Source organism: Hydra vulgaris, chromosome 15 (genome assembly GCF_038396675.1).
Source record: "Hydra vulgaris chromosome 15, alternate assembly HydraT2T_AEP".
In the NCBI taxonomy this organism is placed as follows: domain Eukaryota; kingdom Metazoa; phylum Cnidaria; class Hydrozoa; order Anthoathecata; family Hydridae; genus Hydra; species Hydra vulgaris.
Genome location: NC_088934.1, coordinates 8,222,633 through 8,246,576, shown reverse-complemented (window position 1 = coordinate 8,246,576; position 23,944 = coordinate 8,222,633). Strand labels below are relative to the sequence as shown.

The 23,944-nt window shown below is 26.3% G+C and overlaps 1 protein-coding gene across 1 annotated transcript in view; it reads right to left on the bottom strand.

The window, feature by feature from the left end:
- Positions 1 to 23,944, bottom strand: part of LOC136072032 (probable phospholipid-transporting ATPase IIA) — a 69,484-nt gene that overhangs the window by 8,196 nt on the left and 37,344 nt on the right. The window contains exons 15-26 of the mRNA XM_065819981.1: positions 22,483 to 22,644; positions 17,304 to 17,465; positions 17,078 to 17,170; positions 13,868 to 13,951; positions 13,690 to 13,737; positions 13,131 to 13,253; positions 12,886 to 12,984; positions 5,219 to 5,308; positions 3,043 to 3,252; positions 2,102 to 2,190; positions 1,923 to 1,989; positions 1,557 to 1,621 (exon numbers count right to left, since the gene is read on the bottom strand). Coding sequence (XP_065676053.1) covers positions 1,557 to 1,621; positions 1,923 to 1,989; positions 2,102 to 2,190; positions 3,043 to 3,252; positions 5,219 to 5,308; positions 12,886 to 12,984; positions 13,131 to 13,253; positions 13,690 to 13,737; positions 13,868 to 13,951; positions 17,078 to 17,170; positions 17,304 to 17,465; positions 22,483 to 22,644 — 1,292 coding nt within the window. The remainder of the gene's footprint in view (positions 1 to 1,556; positions 1,622 to 1,922; positions 1,990 to 2,101; positions 2,191 to 3,042; positions 3,253 to 5,218; positions 5,309 to 12,885; positions 12,985 to 13,130; positions 13,254 to 13,689; positions 13,738 to 13,867; positions 13,952 to 17,077; positions 17,171 to 17,303; positions 17,466 to 22,482; positions 22,645 to 23,944) is intronic.

Below are 23,944 nucleotides of genomic sequence, written 5' to 3'. Positions count from 1 at the left end.
ATTTTGGCAACAATTCTTGACAGACAAATATTTTTGTCAAATAATTGTAGTGCGCTTTTATAAACCATTTTTTATTTGGCATTTGTCAATTCATGTCCAATTTTTAAAGCGTGCCATATTAAAACTTGTCTCTTAACATTCTTTCATTCATTCAAGTTAAAAAACTACCGGAATTGACAAATGCAAGTTGTGCAATGAAAAGTGTTAATATAAAAAATAAATTCGATATAAAATATTCTTACATATTTTTATATAAAAATCTTTATACGATTGTTAAAAACAAGTTGCGCTACTCAAATATTAAAACCATATATATTACTTTATTTTTAATTGTATCACAATTATTTTTTTTTGGAGGAGGGTGGGGGTTGGGGGGATTTAGTAAAAAGTTATACAATTAACATGATTTGGTGATTGTGGCAAAAAAAATAATACAATATCTTGAAAAAAAATTTATATGATGACATCATATACCAAAACTAATATGAGTTAAAAACGCATGAAACTAATAATCAAGTCTGCAGATTACGGCTAACACAAAAAAAAATAAAAATAAAAAAGAGCACAAAAAAAAAAAAAGAAGAAAGGAGACAGCCAGTTTCAGCTAAAATGTGAATTTTAAAATTAATGGTGTGCATTTATTTAGTTTTAACCCAAAAATTTTTTATCCTGAACGTTTTTTTTCTTTAATATGAACACAACTTGTCTTGACCTTGGGATTCTTGTAAGGGATTTTCTTCTTTTCCTTCCACAGTAGTTAAAAATTATGATTATTTTAAACTGCATCTTATTTAAAATACTGCATCAATCCTTCAATTATTAAACACACTGCATCAATCATTCAATTATTAAACATACTGCATCAATCCTTGGAGTGTTTTGAGGCTATGGTAGCATGCCTATTGACTTTCATGCTGTTTGATTGATGTTTTTTTATTGCTGTTTGATCCAACTCTCCAAAATATCAAAACTTGCCAATATCTTAATGAAACCTTTCCACCACAGATTATTTCTATCTTTTTATTTGGTTTTTTTGATATTGATAGATTTTTTATGCTCAAAACAAACAATATTAAAAGCCTTGTATACAATATAATAGAATGTCACCTAAGCAATAAGAAAGTCTTATTTAGTATCTTTCATAAGTAAATATTATTCAAGTTAGCATGCTGTTACAATGCAGTTTACACTGGAATGCTTTTATATAACAACCAAAATTTTTAATATATTTTACTATATCTTTTTAATTTATAAGGCTTTTCATGCTGTTAGACTGAACTATTTTTTTAAATATTATTATTACAATTTATTTTTAAATATTATTATTACAATTTATTTTTAAATATTAAATAAATTGTTTTTAAATATTATTATTACAATTTGTTTTTAAATATTATTATTACAATTTGTTTAACAGTTAAATATTATTATCAAATATCATATGAAATATCAAAACTATGAATTTTTATGAACTCTACTATATGAACTAAAAAACACGTAAACAACTTACCCAACTTGTAGTAAACAATTTACCCAACTTATAGTAAACAACTTACCCAACTTGTAGCATACCATGATACAGTGGTACAGAAATGAAAAAAAATGTACATGAAAACACCGCCTATGAGTAAATTTAAAAAAATGTTTAATGATTTCTATGACGATGTTAACTCCATTATTGCTAAGCTTTTAGCCTATTTTTCAAGTTGTTTTACCAAAATAAATTTAAAACAATAAATAAACAATAACAATAAATTTAAAAAAAATTTAAAACAACTCAAAAAATACCTACAAATTAAACTTTTTTTTAGTAAAAAAATTCAAAATTTTTAACTTCTAAAAAATGGAGTGTAAATTTTATAACAGAGATAAACTAAAACTAGCATGCATGAAGTTATTATAATAATAAATTTATTACTAACCTGTATGACGGAGATAATTAAACCTCTGTGTATAACAAATTGACCAAGGGCTGCAGACCTTTTGTAACTTAAAGCAAAAATGAAAAAGCATGTAAAGTTATTATTTAATATTTCAATAAAACAATTAAGAGATGAACTTTAACAAATCCAAACCCATGTTGTTATAAATAAAAAAATACCTATTTCTTCCATGCCACATTAATAACCTTCCCAGATGACTGAACTGCGTTATTGAAAAATCAGCTGCCAGAGAAGCTTGTTTTCCTTCCTTAAAACAATAAAATTTTTATAAAAAAATTTTTAATAGCAATAATTTAACAAAGATAATATTTTCTTTTAAGAATATTGACATCTTTTTTTATTTTTAAGAACTAATCTTTCATTTTCTTTTGTTTTTCTACTGGGGAAAATAAAAAAAAAATCTCATAAAATCATAAAACTTTTTGTGCTCTTTAAAAGCATTTAAGAAAAAATTAACTGAAAGCCACCTTTTATTTTACCTTTTTTAATTATATAATGTACAACAATCCCGTGTAACATTCCACTAAAGTATGAAGTAATTCTGTAACCATAGTAATAGTAATAAGTAATCCATAACTGACCAATAGAATTAATAATAAAAATACTCTTTTAACCCCAGATGTAACTTTTTTTGAAAAATATTTTTTTTTTTTTGTTTCTAAAAATGCAGCAAAGCTAAAATATAAAGACATAAAAAGGGAAAATTTCTTTTCCCAAAAAACCACATTTGATCTTTTAAATAACTTATTTTGATTATAATAAAATTAGATCATTATAATTTTTATAATGGAGTTAAAAAATGTAACAATTTTTTTCAAACCATATAATTAATATTTAAAGTTAGAAACAAAATCAATTAAAAGCAACTTCATTCAGATGAGTTCTGATCATTTTCATTTTAGTTTATATGTTTGAAAACAACAAAAATCTCATTATAACGTTTGTAACCATATATAACAAGCATAAATACATATACCTGCCTAAACTCAAACTGAAGGTTTGAGTTTGAGCAGGTATTACCTAGATAAAAAGGACTTTAATAACATCCAAAAAAAAATTAAAATTTTAAAAATATAAAAAAATATAATTACAAAGCCACCTTTCCTACAATACCAACTCCAGCATCAGCCATTTGTATCATAGACACATCATTTCCACCATCTCCAACAGCACATGTTCTTTTTCCAGTATGAGTGCTTATTAATCGAACTATATCAGCTTTTTGTGTAGGAGTGCACCGACATACAACAACAGATGGGCATTGTATGGCTAACTCCATAAACTCATGCTCGTAATGATTTATAACCATCTAAACAAAAATAAAAAATCATAAACTCTCATTATGAATTGTAACCAATAAAGTCAGTCAAAAAAAGAAGAAAAAAAAGAAGAAAAAAAAGAAAATTTTTAAATTTTAATTATTGTTTTTACATATAACAACTTTTTATAGTTTTTTATATACTTTCAACAAACTTTATTATGCTTTGTTGGATATACTTCTTAATTTAGTTGAAATGCTCAACTTATAAATCAAATCATAAAATAAGATAAAACATTAAAGTAATTTGTTTTTTGTTAAAAATTTATCAAACATTATCAACAATAAGCGGATTACAGCAAAGATTGTAGATAGTAAAATGTAATATAAAAAGTCAACATTCCTTTAAATTACTTTTAAAAAGCTATGCTTAACTTTGTAGAATTGACTACTCAGCACACAGTATTTTTAGCTAGTTTTAGGTATTTTAAAAATAAGACTTTGTTAATGTTATCTTTATGTCTGAACCTTGAAGTAAAATTTTTCACATTTTGTACTCATAGTTTTGGCAAAACTATGAGTAAATATCTTAAGAAACTAACCACATATCTTGTCACTTTGAAAATATATTGACACTAAGAACATAAAAATACATTTCTATAGAGTATTAGTGTTAATAACTTTTAAGTATAGTTTTATTGCATGTTGCTTAGCAACTTTTACATACAATTATACATAAATAATGTCAATAAAACAAGGTTGATATCAAGTTTAAATAACATTGTAGATTTCAAATCATAAGTTCAACTTACTAAGCTTAGAAAAATATACTAAAATATACAATCAGGAAAATCAATTGTTATAACCAGAATTATTGTAGTTACTATTTTTAAGCTTATCAATATTTTTAACTTGGTATTGTGTCAATCGGCAACCTCATAGTTTATTGAGAAGACAACTGGTTTTCAAAGTGAAATGTAAGCAAAGTTTATGACAAAACCGTGTGAAGTTGTTGTTTTTCTGGACTGCCGTGGACCATTTTTTCAAATCAAAAGTCAGAAATGCAATGTGCCTTTAACTTTTGAGTAAAATATATAGGTACATTTAAAAACTCCTAAAAGCGTACTTTGGATCTAGGTTAAAAAGTTAAACTAAAACATTTATTAAAATTTGTTTATAAACTGAATTGAAAGCCTTATTTTAATTCTCTGGCTCTGATAAACCTCTGTTATACACCCAATACACTTCTGCTACATCTCTAATATATATTCATCAGGTTTTTTGAAAACCATTTATTTTTCATTAATTCATTCATTAAATCAAAAGATATACTTTTTTAATGAATAATAAAAAATACAAAAAAATAATAAGACCTGGATTTTCACAGTAAAATAACTTAAAATATATGTATATATATACACATATATTTTAATACAAGCTTACTACAAAGTTGGCAGATAACAGAAAACAAAAAAAAAAGTTGAAAAAGATAAAAAACTGTAAATAAGGAAACATAAAGATGGGGGAGAATTGAAATGGTTATGAAAATGGCTGTGAAAAAAAAAGTTATTGCATGTTGCCAAATGTTGTTTTCTATTTATTGAAAATAATATATTAGCTTTGTTAGAAATATATTAAATTACATAAGGAACAAATTTATTTAACAACATTTTGGCTTTTTTATATAAATGGGGAACACCTTTCTTTCCTATGTACCTTAGCCCTCTAGAATCCTGTGATCCAACCTAGAGCAATTTATAATAGTCTTTTTATATATTTATAAATAGTCAACTTATAATATTATAAATTCAAAATATTTATAAATATTTAAATTGAGGCTATTATAAATTGCGTTAATGTGCAAATCAATAACTCACGCACCAACATTTTAGTTAAATTAACAATTAAAAAAAAAAAATTAAAAAAACAACAACAAATATGAAACTTAAATATATTGTATGAGAAGAATTAACCCAGTTGAAAAAAAAAAAAAAAAAAAAAAGAAGAACAGTTTCACCTCTAAAGATTCTCCTTTCATCACAAGAGCATGATCATTCTTGCGTCGAAAAGAATTTAATTCTTGATGAACTTCTGCACGACTTGTAACCTAAAATACATTAAAATAATGAAAAAATACGATAAAATGATTTCTCTTTTAAAATAAAATGATTAGGTAGAGATAAATGACAATAGTTTAATCCCACTTAATTAAGCTAGTTCTACTGCTAGCGCCAAAAACTAACTATTTTGTAAATCAGGTTTAAATCCAGACCTGTTTCAGAACCAATCTAAGCTCAACAGCTTTTTTTGCTCACAACTTGAAGGCCAAGGGAGTGATTACAGTTGAGGAGGCTATTCTTTTATTTAGTCAATTGATGTGTTTACTGAAAGAGGGCTTTATTAAATACATCAATTGACTATATAAGAAGAACATGCAAAAAATGGCCACACATTGACTAAAGGTTTGTGTCAGCAGCCATCTTTTTCATTACTTTCTTTTTTTCAAAAAAAAAACTTGTATAGATTGAAGTCAGCATTTGCTCACCATATAGTCGTGATTCAGCAAAGTCACATCCTTTTATATCTGTCCCTTTTTCATCCATTTGTATCTGTCCTTGCATGTTCTAAAAACTTTTATTTGTCAAGTTTTTTTCTCCTCACTTCAAACCTTTGGAGCTTTGAATCTTCATGTTTTCTTGATTCATACAACCTACAACTTTTCAAGTCTTCTGCCTTAACTTTTCAACTCTATTCTTTATTTTCTATTTACTCCAAACTAAATAGTGGTTGCTTCCAGCCTTGTTGGGAGTAAATTAGAGTTGAAAAAAAAATCAAAGTAAAGTATTTATACAAAATGCTTTACTACAGGCGAAAACAGACAAATATAGAAAATAACATTATAACCACTGATTTACAATGCAACATGTAAAGACATAAAATCAAATACTGAAACACATTGTACACTGTAGTATGCAGTAGCAGTACAAGTAAAGAATAAAAAACTAGTTCTACAGTTGATCCTGCAAGTAACAACTATATAATGTATAGTTTCTAAATACTCAAAAAGTCAAACCTAAAATTAATAAAAAGTCCAGAAAATCAACTTGAAAATGGGATTTTCAAGTTGATTTTCTAGACTTTTCCTTTTTTATATCTGTTTCTCTCTCTCTCTCTCTCTCTCTCTCTCTCTCTCTCTCTCTCTCTCTCTCTCTCTCTCTCTCTCTCTCTCTCTCTCTCTCTCTCTGTGTGTGTGTGTGTGTGTGTGTGTGTGTGTGTGTGTGTGTGTGTGTGTGTGTGTGTGTGTATATATATATATATATATACACTACCAGCAATTAATTTGAGACCAGCGGTTAAAAACAGTATTTACATTTCAAAAATAAATATATCTGATTATCATATTTGCACTTCTTTATTTTTGGATAAAAAATAAATAGAGCACAATAAATAAGTGGATAGAATAGGATATGTACAAAAGTATACAAAAGTGTGTGTGCTGAATTTTTCCAGCATAAAAGACAATACAAGTATTATTTTTAACTGTTACTTAATTTTGATTAATGACTTGTAATTGATATTGAAAATATAATTTTTCTCATTGGTAGCTTTTTGTAGATACTTTATGTAGATCCAGTATAGTAAAAAATGACTTGCAAATGAATATACAAATATTGTATTATTTGAACAGTTTATTTTTTTTAGTTTCTATTTTGTCGTACTAAAATGGCTCCAACTCAAGAATTAAGCTTTGAACAGTGAATTCGCATTGTTTTACTTGACGAAGGTGTTTCAGAAAGAAAAATTACCAAAAGAATGAAAATATCAAAGACTGGAGTTCACAATACAATCAAGTGTTTCAAGGAAACTGGTCAATTTTGTGATTTACCAAGACCTGGACAGTCTAGAAAGATAGATGAACATGGTGATGGTTGTATTACGAGATTATCTATGACAAACAGAAAATTAACAGTTCCACAAATAATGAGAGAATACAATGAAACTGCTGAAAAACTTGTTTGTGTCCGGACAATAAGAAACTGTTTGATGAAAGCTGGACTTATAGGTCGTGTAGCTGCCGAAAAAACTTGCTAAGGAAAGCAAACAAGGTGAAACGACTACAATGGGCTCGCAAACATGCCAAATGGACAATAAGTCAATGGAAAACAGTAGTATGGAGCGATGAGTCCAAGTTTGAATTATTTGGCAACAGGAGAATATTTGTACACCGGCACCAGAATGAACGCTACATTCCGCAGTGCATTGTGCCTACTGATAAGCATGGAGGAGGTTCAATAATGGTATGGGGTTGTTTTACAGGTCACAAAATAGGAGATTTGATCAGAGTTTGTGGAATTATGAAAAAGGAGCAATACAGAAAATTTTTGGAGAATCATGCCATTCCATCTGCTCATCGAATGGTGGTTCAACGCCAGCCTGTTTTTATGCAAGATAATGACCCAAAGCACAAATATAAAATTTGTAAAATTATCTGAATCAACTAGTACAAGAAAAAACCCTTACTTTAATGGACTGGCCTGCGCAGTCACAGTCCTCAATCCCATTGAGCTTCTTTGGGATGAAATAGACCGGTATGTGAAGAAATTCCAAGTAAAATCTGAGGAACATTTATGGGAGTTACTGCAAAAGGCTTGGAAAGCTGTAACCATGGAAACTTTAAACAAATTAAAGTTTTGTATGCCAAGAATATGTGAAGCAGTAATGAAGAAAGGTGGTGGTTATTTTGATGAACCCAAAGTTTGTGCAAAATAATGAAAACCTTATAATTTAACTTTTTAATGTTTGTTAAGTTTTCTATTTGTTTAGAAATATTTGTGAAGAAAACTAAATAAAGTATATTTCATGAACTAATTTGTAGTTTCTTTATTCACTGAGATCGAAAAAAAAACATTAACGAAAATATAACTGATAGATTTAATTGATTTTTAATAGAATTACTGTTTTCTCATCACTGGTCTCAAATTAATTGACGGTAGTGTGTATATATACATATATATATATATATATATATATATATATATATATATATATATATATATATATATATATATATATTCCACTGAGTCTAACAGACTCAGAACTTTTAGTGAAAAAGCCAAACTAGAAATTTTTTGGCTCATATTTTGTTTTGTCATATTATTTGACATCATAAGTTGTTGGATTCCAGTCATTTGAAAATAGAATACATTACTATTGCAAGCAAATTGTCTAGTTTGAAGTATCTCACATCACCAACATTAAAATTGAAATTTTTTTAACTTTGTAACAACAGCCTACACATCTAAAATGTGGCTAATCTAGTACTAAACTTTCTGTTTAATTTTTTAAAATGGTATCTATTATAATCATTTTATGAATAATCTGTATGTCATTAAATAAAATATTTATATTAAACTGAAATCTATTAAATATTGTAAGTAAAATGTAATGAAACTTTTGCATTCAATTATTAATATATTTTAATCATATTTGCATTTACTACATCTAAGCTGAACAGTGAAAATTTAAGAAAAAGTCATCCCCACGCATCCCCCTCTCCATCTTCAGGCATGAAGATGGAGAGGAAGTTGTTTGCCTGTAGATGTAATTGGAAGTGGTGATTTGAAAATGCCTATAAAAAATACCAAATAAAAACAAAATTAAAAAAAACAACTAAAGGTTGTTAATAAACCAATACCCCATCTTCATTGTTACATCACTGTTCTTCATATTTAGAGCATCCAACACCAGCATAACGAGAACCGGTATCCCAGTATACTGGCTGTTTATCCAATACTGATACTGAGCTCTCAATACTGGTATATACCGGTATTACAGTTATTTTTCTCCTTGAACAGAAATTATTCTCAAAAATGAGACTTCGTGCGTGTTTAAACACTGAGATTTTTAGAGAGTTAAAAGCACGAAAAAATCACCGAAGAAAATTTTGATTATAAAAATGGATAAAAAAAAGACTTTCTTAGATGTAGAAAGCCTTTTTTAATATTTAGTTACCAAAGTATTAAATAAGTTACATTTATATTTTGAAATATTAAACTCTTTTAATAATTAGTTAAAATATTTAAGCGAAAAAATATCACCAAAGAGAACTTAGATTATTGAAATAAAAAAAAGTCTTAGATAAAAAGTTTTTTTTATCATTTAGTTACCTGTTTTATTATATAATTAGATATTTTTAGAGAGAATTTTTTTTTCACTTTGTTTTTTGTAACTTTGTTGTGTTGTGCTACATTTTATTTGTAAATATAACAACAACAACAAACAAAGACAAAAATTAAATTTAAAAAGAATAAATTTTTAACACAAATGTATTTTAAGTCAAGATAAAACAACATATCTATATGTTTTTAACATATCATGAAATGTTTTTTCATACAATATAATTATATTAAGTTCATATAATATCTTTATCTTTGTATTTATAAATTTTTGATATTTATATATTTTGTATTTCAAAATTATTTATCATATTTCAAATTCTAGTTTTTAAAAATGTGCTGCCCTAGCCAAGGCCGATAAAACAAAAGTATTTGAAGATTTTGAAAAAAGACTTCAGGACAAAAACTCTGTGTGGCAATACTTTTTGCATGATAAGTCTGGAGCTGTAGCAAAATGTAAAAAATGTGATAGAGAAATCAAGACCTGTGGTGGCTCGACTAGTGGACTCCATACACATTTAAGGACTTCTCACCAAATAAATTACTTGAAACGTTATCCAGTCGAAGTTTAAATTTCGCCATCTTCTGCTGGTGTTTGCCCTACACCTGATTTGTATCTTGCTAGATCCAGAAATAAAATTTTAACTTATTTTACAAAGAGTGAAGACAAAGATACACTGCTGAATGTTTTAGCTAAAATGACAGCCACCAATGGCTTGCCATTCAGAGTTTTTATAACATCCAGTGAGCTAAGAAAATTCTGATAGGGTTCAATGTGCCAAAATCCTCCAAATCCATTCACCAAATAGTTAAGAAAAATGTCACTAAAATTCGAAACTCGATAATAAAAGAATTATCTGAACTTCAATGGTAAGGAAACCGATTTAGTCTTACGTTTGACGAGTGGACATCTGTAAAAAATAGTTGTTATCTAAACATTAATGTTCATTCTAGAAACAGATTTTAGAATTTAGGTTAATGGATATTTCCAAGCAGAAATGTGTCTTAAGTTAATTGACAACTTACTGAAAGAACACAGCTTAAAAATTGATCGCGATATCGTATGTATTACCACAGGTGGTGCTTCGGTAATAAAGAAACTAGGACAATTAATGTCCATCAACCAACAACTGTAAGCAACCATTATTAAACTGGAAGTTACTAGAAAAAAAGAATAGGGTTATAGAGCAAAGAAACGCTTGACAGAAGACTTAAAAAGTTGAAGATTGTATGAGTCAGGAAAACATGAAGATGGGAGAGAGTTCCAAAGGGTTAAAGTGCAGGGAAAAAAACTAGATGAATAAAAGTTTTTGAAGGATGCAGGGACAGATACAGTAAAAGTATAAGACTTTGATGAATGACGAGACAAGCAAGAATGAGTTTTAGTTAAAGGAACTAGAGATGATAGACCCTTTGAGCAGCAACCATGAGAGTATTTTGTAGAAAAGAGAAAGAGATGCAACTTTACGATGGAAAAGAGGCTCAAGCTTAGCATATAGACCGGGTCAAACTACGTTTAAAATGCATTTTTGGACCTTATCTAGAAGAGAAAGAGCATCATTAGAAGAACCAGCCTAAATATGACAACAGTATTCCATACAGGGTCGAAGAAGAGATTTGCAGAGGTAGAGAATGGAATCAGGGGAGATAAAATAGGAGCATGATAAAGAGAAGATGGATTAGATTTAGACGGATTAAGGATTTTTCAGAGCTCACCAAATTCAAATAAACTTGCAAATAATTTGGCTCCATTGATAAGAAAAAGTTTTAAAGCTGTTCAGACGATCACAGAAAAAAAATTAAATCCTTCAAGTTTATGTAAAAACTGAACATGGTAAAGAACTGTTATTAATATTAAATAATAAAACCAGATGGAACAGCTTACTTTTTATGCTAGAGCGTTTTTATAAATTAAAATATTCCATTCAAAAAGCACTAATTGACTTAAATTCAGCTATTATCTTTACGGAATCTGAATTAGAATTGGTATTATCAACAGTATCTACGTTGGTTCAAGTGACATTGGCTGTAAAGGCTCAGAGAGATGCTATTCTTCTGTCAGCTGATATTACCTTAGCATTTATGCCGTGAAATTTGGGCATAGGGCCATTAGGTAACAATATGAAGACCTCCTTAATTAAAAGAATAAAAGAAAGATGCACAAATTTATCTTATCTCATTCAATATCATCATAAAGGATATCAAGCCCAAAATAATTTTGGTTCAGCTATCATATTTGATTGACTAAAACTGCTTTGGTAAATTTAATTGTGCATCTTATCCAGCGGCTCTCATCTGTCCAAGCTAAAACTATAGCATTGCTATCCAAAACTTAATCATCTTTAAATGATTAAGCTTAAATAATTTATGTTTTTTGAGGGCCTATTTTAATAATAAATTTTTTTTTATCTTTTTCGTTTTTTTTCTTTCAAATAAATTAATTTTATATATTACTTTAACTTAAACAACAATCTTTTTGAACTGTTTATTTGTTGATTTGGGTTTTAAGTAATGTTTTTTTTAGTATTTGTAAATACCGGTATATCGGTTTTCACTAAATTTAATACCGTTAAACCGGTATTTAATTTTTGGTCTGGTATTGGACGCCCTACTCATATTCTTCAGTATTTACAAATGATTATCTCTACAAGTTAGTCAATGAGCTGGTCAACAGGTTTTACCCACATAGCTTCATTGCACACTTTACTAGTTGTGCAATACATTATTTTCATATCTAAACATGGTAAATGCTTTGCATGTTTTTGACATTACCCATCACAGATGATAATCATAGTCATGACAAACATTACTTTGCTATTATATTTTGCATTTATTTCTTTATTCTTATGTTTAAAAATGTCTTAATTTTACTGTTTATATTTAACTATAAATAAACTATATTAATATAATTCTGCTTCATCTATAATTTATCAACATTTTATTTTTACCACCAATTTTTGTTGTTGATTTTACACTATGAAAATAATTAGTGACATTTTACAACATTATACGCCAAGCATATAAAATTGCACAACATATTCTGTTTATGAGTGGTTTTGAGTGGTGTATATATAAGTATACTTTATATTTCTCTGTATCTAAATTATTAAAGTAGGATACTGACAAGAGGATAGTTTATTAAACTTTATAAAGATGCACGTGATCTTCTGTGGTTTTCTTGTGGTCTTTTGTGCAAAGTCTGGTTCTGCACAATCCTAATATTTTGAATGATAATTTAAACAATTTTGAATTTCATCTAGAATTACTTTATTGCTTACTTCTTTAAAAACTGTTATAATGCAATTGTTGCAAAGACATTTACAAAAACTGTCAACAGGAAATTTATGCAATGGTTTGCAAAGAAACTATGTTAACTGTTAATAGAAAACACTTCATTAAACTACATACTACTATTACTTCTAACTAAAAAGAATACAAACATTTTATAAATTACCTAAAAGAAATTAACAAAAAAAAGTAAAAAAAACAATAGATTAAAGTTACTTGCAGATTTAAACTGGTATATGCTCTGTGTTTTTGAGACTAATCTTGCACTTTGTGCAATGCAAATAGCTGTCTCCATTTTATCTCCAGTTAACATCCATACCTAAAAAAAAGAAGAGTTGTATGGAAAAATAAATAAAACATTGGAACAAATTGGAACAATAAAACATATAAATATAACTAATATAAATAAAAAATAACAAATTGGAACAATAAAACAATCAAAGAAAAACAACTAATCTAATATACCTTAATTCCTGCATTTCTAAGTAGTTCTAATGTAGGTTTGACATCTTTTTGTAACTTGTCTTCTACTCCAGTAAGACACAGCAACTCCATATCATATATCAAACTTTCTTCAACTTTTAACATCTAAAGAATAGTTTAAGTTTTATAGATTCTTTTAATTAAAAGTTTAATCAAAAAATTTAAATATTTAAAAAAAACCAAAAAGCTTCTTTTAATTTTAATTCTTCAATTTTGAAAAGTGCTATTTTCTTCTTACTTTATTTATAATAAAAAATATTTATATATATATATACATACATATATATAAATATATATATATATATAAATATATATATATATATATACACATATATATATATATAACATATATATATACAACATATATATATACAACATATATATATATATATAACATATATATATATACAACATATATATATATATATATATAATATATATATATATATATATATATATATATATATATATATATATATATATATATATATATATATATATATATATATATATACATATAGGCTAAAGTATTAAAACGAACCTTTGCACTTCTTTCTTCCATAGCCAACTTTGCTTGATTATATCGATACTAAATAAATTAAAGTTTAAGGAATTTTAAAAAAAGAGAAAATTAAATAAACCAACCAGTAAAAAGCCTTATTTGTAATTTAAATACATATTATAAAAAAAAAAGTTTTAAAAAACCATTTTACAGAAACCTCAAAATCTGCATATTGTTCATCTGTAATTGCTTTTTTTGCTACAACTAAAGTTCTAAGACCTTCTCTGGCCATATTTCCGCACTGAAATTTTTATATAGTCAATTAATGCAAAATACAAGTAAATAAGTGAAAATAGCAAAAATAATTAAAACTATTATATAATTATAAAACAATTATATAATTTACTATGCATTTCCAACACTACTGATTGTTATTTTATGAATAATTTGCATTAGCATAATTCCTTATTTCTTTTTATCAAAACAAAGACTTACATAGCACAGTGTTTCACAGAAAGATGTGCACATTTTTTAATGACCATGCATGTATGATTTTTATTTTGCTTACTTGGCCACAGCTTTTAAATAGTTAGATAGAATTTTTGCATATTTTAAAAATGACCATTAAAAACGAAAGTAAACTTAATAAAAATGAAAACAAAAACCATAAACTGAAAAATAAAAATAAATCTTTACCTAGGAGAAAATAAACAAAAGTAAAATAGTACTTGGAAACTTTGATCTACATGCAAGTGAATGCAAGTGATCTATATGCAAGTCTATTTAGCAAAACGCTTTTAAATTTAAAATATAAAAATTTGGTTTATAGCTTACTTTTTTACTTTTGTTTATTTTCTCTTTGCTTAAGATTTTATTTATTTTTTTTCAGTTTATAGTTTTTGTTTTCATTTTTAATAAGTTTACTTTTGCTTTTAAGCGCCATTTTTAAAATGCACAAAAACTATTTAAAAGCCGTAGCCAAGTCAGCGCAAAAAAAAAATCATTAATGTGTAGTCATTTAAAGACATGCAATTGTACGTTCTTCTGTGAAACATTGTAGCATTACAAACAATTTACAAAGTATAATAAATATTTATTTTTCTGATATTTATAGCCTTGCTCTGAGTTTTCATTACTTTTAGTATATACAGTGGATTATTAGGTGTATACAGTTGGTTTATTGTTTTATATTAAAAAAAAAATATTTCACACCTCTCTTGCACACACTTCTTTAACTCCAGAATTAAAAAAACCAATCCCCATATTTGGATATCTTCTTTTTGAGGTCAATTTTGTTCGTTTTCAAGTTAGGAAAATTACTTTTCATTGTTTTTATAATTTATTCTTAAACATATGTTTTTAATATAACTTTTTTTTGCTAATACATTTTTTATTGTTAAATAAATTTTATCATAAATTTATAATGTAAATTTTAAGTAAATTTGTGTTTTAAAACAGATAAAACAAATTTATTGTGTTAAAAAGCAAAATTGAACAGGGGTGTTCAATTTTGCTTTCTAACCAGTTTGAGAAAGTAGTTTCCTCTGAATTGGAAAGTGTTAGTAAATTAAATGTATTTATATTAGAAAATGTTTATTTAATTATACTTTATTTATATAGTTTAAAGTTTATATACATTAGTTTATATACTTTAAGTTTATATACTTATAGTTTATATACTTTATTTAAATAGTTTAAAGGCAAAAAAAAAAAAATTTCCAACTCTGCGGGAAGTGGAAATGGATTGAATTCAATCTATTTCTAATTTAAAGAAAGTGGAAAGTATTTAAAAATTAATCACTTTCTTTATATTTTTACATTACGTTAAATTTATAATATTACTATTAATTAAATTTGATCTTATTTTCTCTACACTTTCTAATCACTTCCCATTGGAAAGTTAAAAAAAAGTTGAACGATTTTTTTTTTTAATTTTCTTTACTTGATAAGGTTTCTTTTTTACAAATAGTTGATTATATATAGGGCTTCTATTTGCACTCTTAAAAAATAATATAAATCTTAAACTTTTTGATAAAGAGCTAATTCTTTCATTACTTTGAATAAAGTTTGCTTCACTAAAAGCAGATTATACTGCGACAGAAAATGCAGGTATAATGCAATACTTTTGAACCGCACTAGCTAACATAGAGAAACCTAATTAAATTTTTTTCCAAATTTGACTAAAACTTAAAAGACTTAGGGCAGCTTTCTATAAAAGTTTATTTCACTTAGTGCGATTATTTTACACGCCAAAATCACTACCGTTTTTGGTGTGTAAAATAACCACCTGAGACCAAGAATAATTTAATAAAGTTTCCTTAAACGAATTAAAAAGAAATTTCATTGTTATATTCTTTTACTCAAATAAATTATAGGAAGTAAAATCGCAGTTTGTTTAGCGTCTGAAATATATTTATTTTGAATTCGATTTAAAAAGAAAAAATAGTAAAAAGGAAAAAAATCCTTCTATTTTCAAAATACCAGCCTTTGTGTATTTTATAATTTTTGGCATTAAAATAAGATCTCTTTAAAATTAAATAATTAAATTCTATTTAATTACATAATTGAAATTTTTTTTTTTATTTCATCAACCGTAATAAATATATTTATTTTTTAAAATTGAGAATATATTGGTTTAACTTTTTAGCTTAATTGCCCTTGTCAAAAAGTCCTATAGGATCCTATAAGAATTTAAATTAAAAAAATTTCAGATTTGAAACCCATTAAATTAAGACATATTAAAGTTAAAAAGTGTTTATAGTTATCAAAGTTTTTTCTTTTTTTTGTACCAAAATCCTATAGGTCCTATAGGACTTTTTGGCTAGGGTGAGTCCATTGTTCCGTTATAAGTGCACAAATAGTTCAGTTATTAGGATAATAGAGATACTTATGTATAAATGTCTTTGCTTAATCAAGTCAGTACATTTAACAAATAGTAGAGGCAGTTGCCTTTCTTAATTTTACACTAAAACTTTTTTTTCTTTGAAAATAATAAACTGGGACAGGTCTTAAAAGCTCCAAGTTGTCGGAAATTGATTAAATAGATAAGAATTAAATAAATTTTTTAAATGACTTTCAAATGGAAATTGATTGGAAAGTGTAGAGAAGTAAGGTCAAATTTAATTAATAATAATATTATATTAATGATTTGTCAAATTTAATAATAATATTATATTACTTGAAATTTCCACTTTCTCAGAAAGAAAGCAAAATCAAATACTCCTAGTCTTAAAGCATCATTGACAATAAGATAAAACCAATTTACACAAATAGCTTGCACAAAGAGCTATTATAACAAGTGACTTGGCAATGTGCATTTGACATGATCATTTCTTGACTTTTGAGCTCAAATATTCTTGCTAAGACTAGATGGTCTGACTATTAATGTTACCAAAAAATAACAAAAAATAACAAAAAAATAAAAAACCTCCTCTTCCAACCAATCATTGTAATTTACATAACTCTGCATAACAACATCTGCACCTTTCATATAAAAAACAATCTCATTTGACTGTTCATCCTAAAAAAAAGTTTGGTTTATTGTTTAATTTTCAGATTTTATTTTTTTAAACATTACACTAACATTTTGCAGTTGGTTGAAAAATATGTTTAACTAGTACCAAATGAATTATTTTCTTATAAACTTTTAAAACCTTTATTATGATTCCCATTCTCTTTGTTTCGGATGTAAATGGAAACATCTGCAAAACTTTGTATGACAACAAGTCTCCTAAAGGTGATCTAAGTGTCATCATTGTTAAGTCCCTGTTAACAAGAGTTAACCCAACACTTTCTGTCCAAGATACCAATGCAACCTAAAAAAGTAAACTTAAAAGAATTTTTTCATTTTATTAAATCTTCTTTGATTTCTGTCTTTTTCCAAAGTAGACACAGAAATCAAAGGAGAATAAATTTAGAATAAAACCCTTATATGAATCTTATAATTCTAAGACATGTGCTATACTGAACAGACAGCTGCATGAAAAAAACAAGTGAAGCTAATTTTGATAGTTTACTAATTTGCAATTTTCTGACATATTTTTTCTTTAACAAAGAAAAGTATATTAAAAAAGGAATTACTGATAAAAAATTGTTTAGTATGTATTTATAAATATTGTGAAAAAAAGCAGTATAATCAATACATAGGTATATATATCTTTATATTTTATATATACTTTGCTTATCTTTTAATTTTTGTGATATCTTTGCTATACACAAAACTATGTTTTTAGTCAAACTTTAGCAAACATTTTTGGAAGTTAAAATTTTACTGCAAAGATTAAGTCTAATACATAGTGCTCAAAAACCTTAAAAATACTTAGTACTAAAAACTAGTCAAAGATTAATGGGTACTTAGTGCAAAAATTGTCATGAAAAATTCCTGAAATAAATATTTTTCGGAAAACTGTTTTGAACTGGACCTTGATGAAAATATTGATTACCCTGCCTTGGCATGATGCTGATTCTAGAAGGTAGTGATCCTGCATTGTCATTATTAGTGAACTAATTTAAATTTTGAATTGATTTCTTTTAGAATATTGGTTTATAAAAAATAATGATAATATTATTTAAAAATCATACTATTCAAAAACATTTTGCAATAATTAATGCTTGCTCAAATAAAAATAAAATTTTGCTTGCTAAAATATCTTATGCTTATTTTTTTAATTTTAAATTAGGAATGTAAAGATGAAACCAAATTTTTATATTTAAATATTATGACAAACTTCAATAGTCTTCAATACAATAGGGTAAATTTATGAAACTAGAACCAAAATCCGCTATTTTAAAATTACACAAAATATTTAAAACAGCTAATTGCAGATGTTAATAATAAAGTAAAATCAAAATCAGGTCAAATCAGGCTACAATTAGTCATGAAGACTGTTTATAGTAAAGAAAAGGAACAAACAATATAGAAAATTATAAAAAATTCAGTTTGAAGTATTTGGTTTGGACCTTGCAAGTTTCATTTTCAACAAATCTCAAATATAGTTCATAGTTTATAAATAGTTTATAACATTGTTATAAATATAGTTCATAGTTTGTTAGAGAAGTGCTCCTAATTTTATAAAATATTTTCTACTTCTTGAAAACAGAACAAATTTATTTGAGCTAGGTCATATTTCTTATTTGCTTCATAATTTTAGTTATTATAACTATTAGGTTACAAAAGTAGCTAGCCAATGATTAACTAATATTAAAATGTCAGAAAGCTATCAGCTTATCATTTATAGCGGCTGACACTAATGGTCCACTAAGTAACCAATAAGCAAAACTCCAATGAACCGCTAAAAAAATGCCTGTATAGGGCCACTGCAAATCCACTAAAACAATGTGTCTGTGTGTGTATATATATATATATATATATATATATATATATATATATATATATATATATATATATATATATATATAATACAGTATTGGCCATTAATAACAATCCACCATGATTTTTTTGATATTATTAGACTTTGATTGATAATAAATCAATGATTGTTTGACTCATTTCAAATATAAAAAGTGTAAATTGATGAGTATCATATTTTCTTTTAAATAAATATAGATATTCATAAAAGTATCAATTGATGCGCTAATCATCTGGTTTTTTTAAACACTTACCTCATAATCTAAAATAATTATAATGGCCAAAATTAACTATCCACTCTATTATTTCAAAATTCCTTCAAAATTGCGTTTGTCTTTGAGTAAAACTTTGAAGTTATTTGCAAATTAATAATTATTGTTAGAGAGTTTTTTTAAAAAATTGTTATAAGTATTTTGAAAAAATTTGTGAAAATGAAATATAAAATTCAGCATCTAATTAGCAAAATGACTGGAAAAACTATTGATAATATGACAAAATGTAAAATCATAGCTATGAATGAACAAAACATCTCAATGAGAAAAATTGCGAAACATTTAAACACAACACATCCAACTGTTAGCAGAATAATCAACCGATATCATGAATACAATACAATTGAAAATATTCCGCGTCCCCGTCTATCAAAAAAACATCAGAAAGCAAGGAAAAACTGGTGCTTAGCTCATGAAATTTGGTCTAAGTGCATGTGGCACAACGTTCTTTTCAGCAATGAAATGAACATTGAGGTTGATTCAAGAAAAAACCGAGTAATGCTGAGAAGAATGCCACATGAAAGAATGCGCCCAGATTGTTCTATGTATAGAAAAAAACAAGGTAGTGGCAGTATAGGCATCTGGGCCTGCATGAACTACGAGGGTGTCGGTTGCTTCAAACTATTTGATGGCAGGCTTGATTCTCAAAGATATTTAGACATATTGGATAATTATTTGATGCCTTCTATTGACATTTTCCGAAAAGACACGGGAATTATCTTTCAACAAGATAACGCTCCATGTCATACTGCTAAGATTTGCAAGCAATGGTTTGAAGAAAACAACATTAAAGTCATGTCTTGGCCTGCCAATAGCCCAGATCTCAATTGCATAGAGAATTTGTGGTCTTGGTTAGACCACAATCTTGGTAAAATTGAAATAAAAGATCTGGACCAGCTGAAAGAAGTAACAAAATTACTAAATAATGTTCCAAAAGATATTACTAAGAATTTAGTGAATTCCATGCCGAAACGGATCAATGAATGCTTAAAAGCTAGAGGATTTTCAACAAAATAATAATTTTTTTTTGTTTTCATTTTGTGTATTATAATTTTTTTTGTTCTTATAGTTAGTTAATTTTGTTGATGTGGTTTGTTTATTTTGGCCAATTTTTTTTTTTGATACATATGAACACTTGTTTTCATTTCAATATTTCAGTTTTTAATTTTTTTAATTTATTATTACTTTATAATAAATTTATATAGTAATTATTTAATTTATTTGAATAAAAAAAAATTGAATAAAAAATCTCTTTTAATTCTTAAAATATGTAATTTCAAACTTATCTCCATACTTAAATAACATGATGGAATGTTATTATTGGCCAATACTGTATATATATATATATATCAGAGGTGTACACTCGTGGTCACCGTACCAGAAAAGTGAATTTTGTGAAGGGCAACTAAAAATATTCCTTTGATGTGATTAAGTCCCCCGAAAGGGCAATTATTGATTTTTATCGGCAGTTCTAGCTGTTTTTTTTAATAATATAATTCTATAAAATTCTATAAAAATTCTATAAGAATTCTATAAAAAGAAAAGTATCTAAAATAATAATAAAAAAGTAAAATAAAAGTTTGTTTTCCACATTTTTTAATATATTATATATTATATATAATATATTAATATTTTCTATTAGAGCATAAGAAAATTGTACGAGCGTTTTGAATGTATTTAATAAAAACATCCTAAATAAAAACGAAGTAGTTTTATTGTTTAAACAAAAATACTTTTTTTTTTATACAAATTTTATTTAAGGATTTAGAGATAAAGTCATGGAACTAAAAACGGAAGCATTCAGTTAGGCGAAAACTTTTTTTTTTGCAATATTCAAATTATCTTTTAATGTCATTAATGTGACTTTTATTGAGAAAATATTAGGTTGCAAAAAAAGCATTTAAAAGCAAATGAGAATTTTTTAAAGAAATAAACTGTTTTTTTAAAAAAATATTCAATTTTAAAAGACTTAAATTGAATATGACATTAAAAATTTTAATTTAGTTTTGAAGGAATGTAAAATATCAAAACATTGAATGCAAAATTTAGTTTTAAACGAATGTAAAAAAGTTTTGCAATTTTTCTTTTAGAAATTTTTTCTAACCGTCAACTAATTTATTGCATAAAATATAAGTCTCGCCATCATAGATAAGGAAAAGGAAATTAAAAACTTTTTTTAATATAAAAAGGGAAAAGTGCTTTTGTTTACAAGAATTTTTTTTAGCACTGTATTTTATGTTTCTTATTAATTCAATATTGTGTTCTTTTGACTTAATATCTTTATGAACTTAAATAATGTTTACAAATATCTTATTGGTAACTGATAAAATCTATCTATAATTTGTTTATAAACTTTATTAAAAATATGTAAAATTATTAAATACGTAAAAATTAGAATAAATAAATAAATTGTGATAAACAAACAAAAGATGATGTTATGCGCAGTTTAAATTTAATTTAATTACATTTAAATACAATACTTTTAAAATAGCAATAGTTAAAATAGTAAATAGACTCCTTTAACAATTAAGATCTTAATAACTACAACACATTAAAAGCAAATGGTTTTAAACTATTTACAAATTATTTTTTTATATTTGTCAATAATTCGTTGTTGTAAAAAAGAGCGCATATTTTTTTGATAGAATAAGCGCTTAATTGAAGTGAAAAACCAAATGACGTATATATCGGCCCTATAATGAAAAGGGGCTAGAATATGTGCGAAATCCGCTGAATGCAAAAATTTTTATAAAAAATAGCGAGCGGAAACTCAAAAAGTTGGCGAGTAACCATAATTAACGAACTGGTTACTTTCAGTAGCCAAGAATAAATATTGAATAAAAATTTAACCATACAAATATAACAAATTTAAAATACTTTTTGTACGATTAACTAATTTAATTAAATAATGTATTAAAACTAAAAATTACATAGCTAATTATTATATAACTTAAGATAAAATTTTATACAACCCCTAATATCATCCTCAAAAAATTCTATAAAGTGAAATCTGGGTCTCAAAACAAGCAAAAAACTAAAACTTTACATTAAAATTTCAACAATAAAAAAATTTAATAATCTATTTACTTATAGTTGTAGTTGAACTTAATTTTAATTAAATTACGTTGCTTAAGTTATGTCTATATCAAATTAAGAAACTAATATTACAAAAGAATAACAAAATATTCAGACCTCATCAGGACTGGAAGCTTGGTAAACAATGTCATCAGACCTGATATCATTAACTTCAGTTTGACTAGTTTGAATTTTTTCATCAACAACTGGTGTCACATTATGGCAAAGTGCTAATGCCTTTACTGCTTCGTAAACACGTGTTACAACAGTTCTTCGAATCTTAAAACAAATAACATTTAAATATATACAAGTTTGTATACAATTATTAGTCTCCAGTCTATATAATACTGTCATGCACCACTGAGCATAGCCTATACACTACTGTACAAGATATACTAATGTGTTTGATATGGTAGTCTATGTGAATAATAAGAAATTTATATACTATATACGATCATGCATGATATCAGAGTTACCATTAAAAGCTCTAATATCAAAAAGCTATAAACAATATCAACTTTAAAGCTGTTTTCTTGTGGCAAGGAAAAAATGGACTTGGTGGAATATATGAGCTGTCCACCTAGATGGTCTTGCACTGATTTTTTTGAGAAACTCAAATTATTATGTTTTGATGATAATTTTTGATTTTTGCATTGAACTTTTTTTGCTCCTTTTTAATTGCAGGGATAGTATTTGTTTTTTTAGCAATAAAATACTTAAAGAAAAACTTTTTTTTTTGCTTGCTCAGAGCTGTATGCATTTCACTTTGTGTGTTTTTTTTGTTCTATGTTTTTGTTTCGATTTGTTTCTTTACACTTGAGAGTGAACTTGTTATACTCAAATATGTTAAATTTTTTTGCAACAAATGCAAAAATTTGCTTTTTAACATACTAGTTAACTTATAATACAATTAGTTTAGTTTCAGTAATCAAATTTTACAAAAATGTTATAAAGTTTAACGGTGCTCGGTGCCAGGCCTTGCTATGCCAACAAGTTCTATTATTTGGGAGTGTTCTGAAGCTGCAACTGTGACTTGAAAATATTGAGTTGATGGTGTTGCTGGAAAGTTCACTCCATGGTGCACTAACGCAATTTTAAAAAAAGTTGAGTCTCTCTATACAATTTTTTACTTGCTGCAATTGAAGCATTAACTCATGGTTCTGTCTTAGGTCATATGAGCTTGATTTGAAAAAGCGATAATGTTGTGTTACATAGAAATTTACTTGCTCAAGGTTTTGATTGATTTTGAATTAATCTATAAGGTCCCATCTTTTCCTCCTCTCTTTTAGTGATATCAGTCCCAGTGCTTCTTTTTTTTTATAAGTATGGTATCTCAGGGAGTTTATTAATTTTGTTGCACTAATTTGCTCTAATTTCTTAATATCACCATGTTGAATTTGCTCTTGATATCTCCATTTAGTTGTGGTGACCAAGCTTGGATTGCCAACTCTAGATGAGGTCGAATGTATGAAGTGTATAACATTTGTCAGAGGAATACACTGCATTCTCTGAATGCTTTTTTTAGTACACCTAATTTCCAGTTTGCTTTTACTTCTACTTGTGATTTTAATTTCAAATA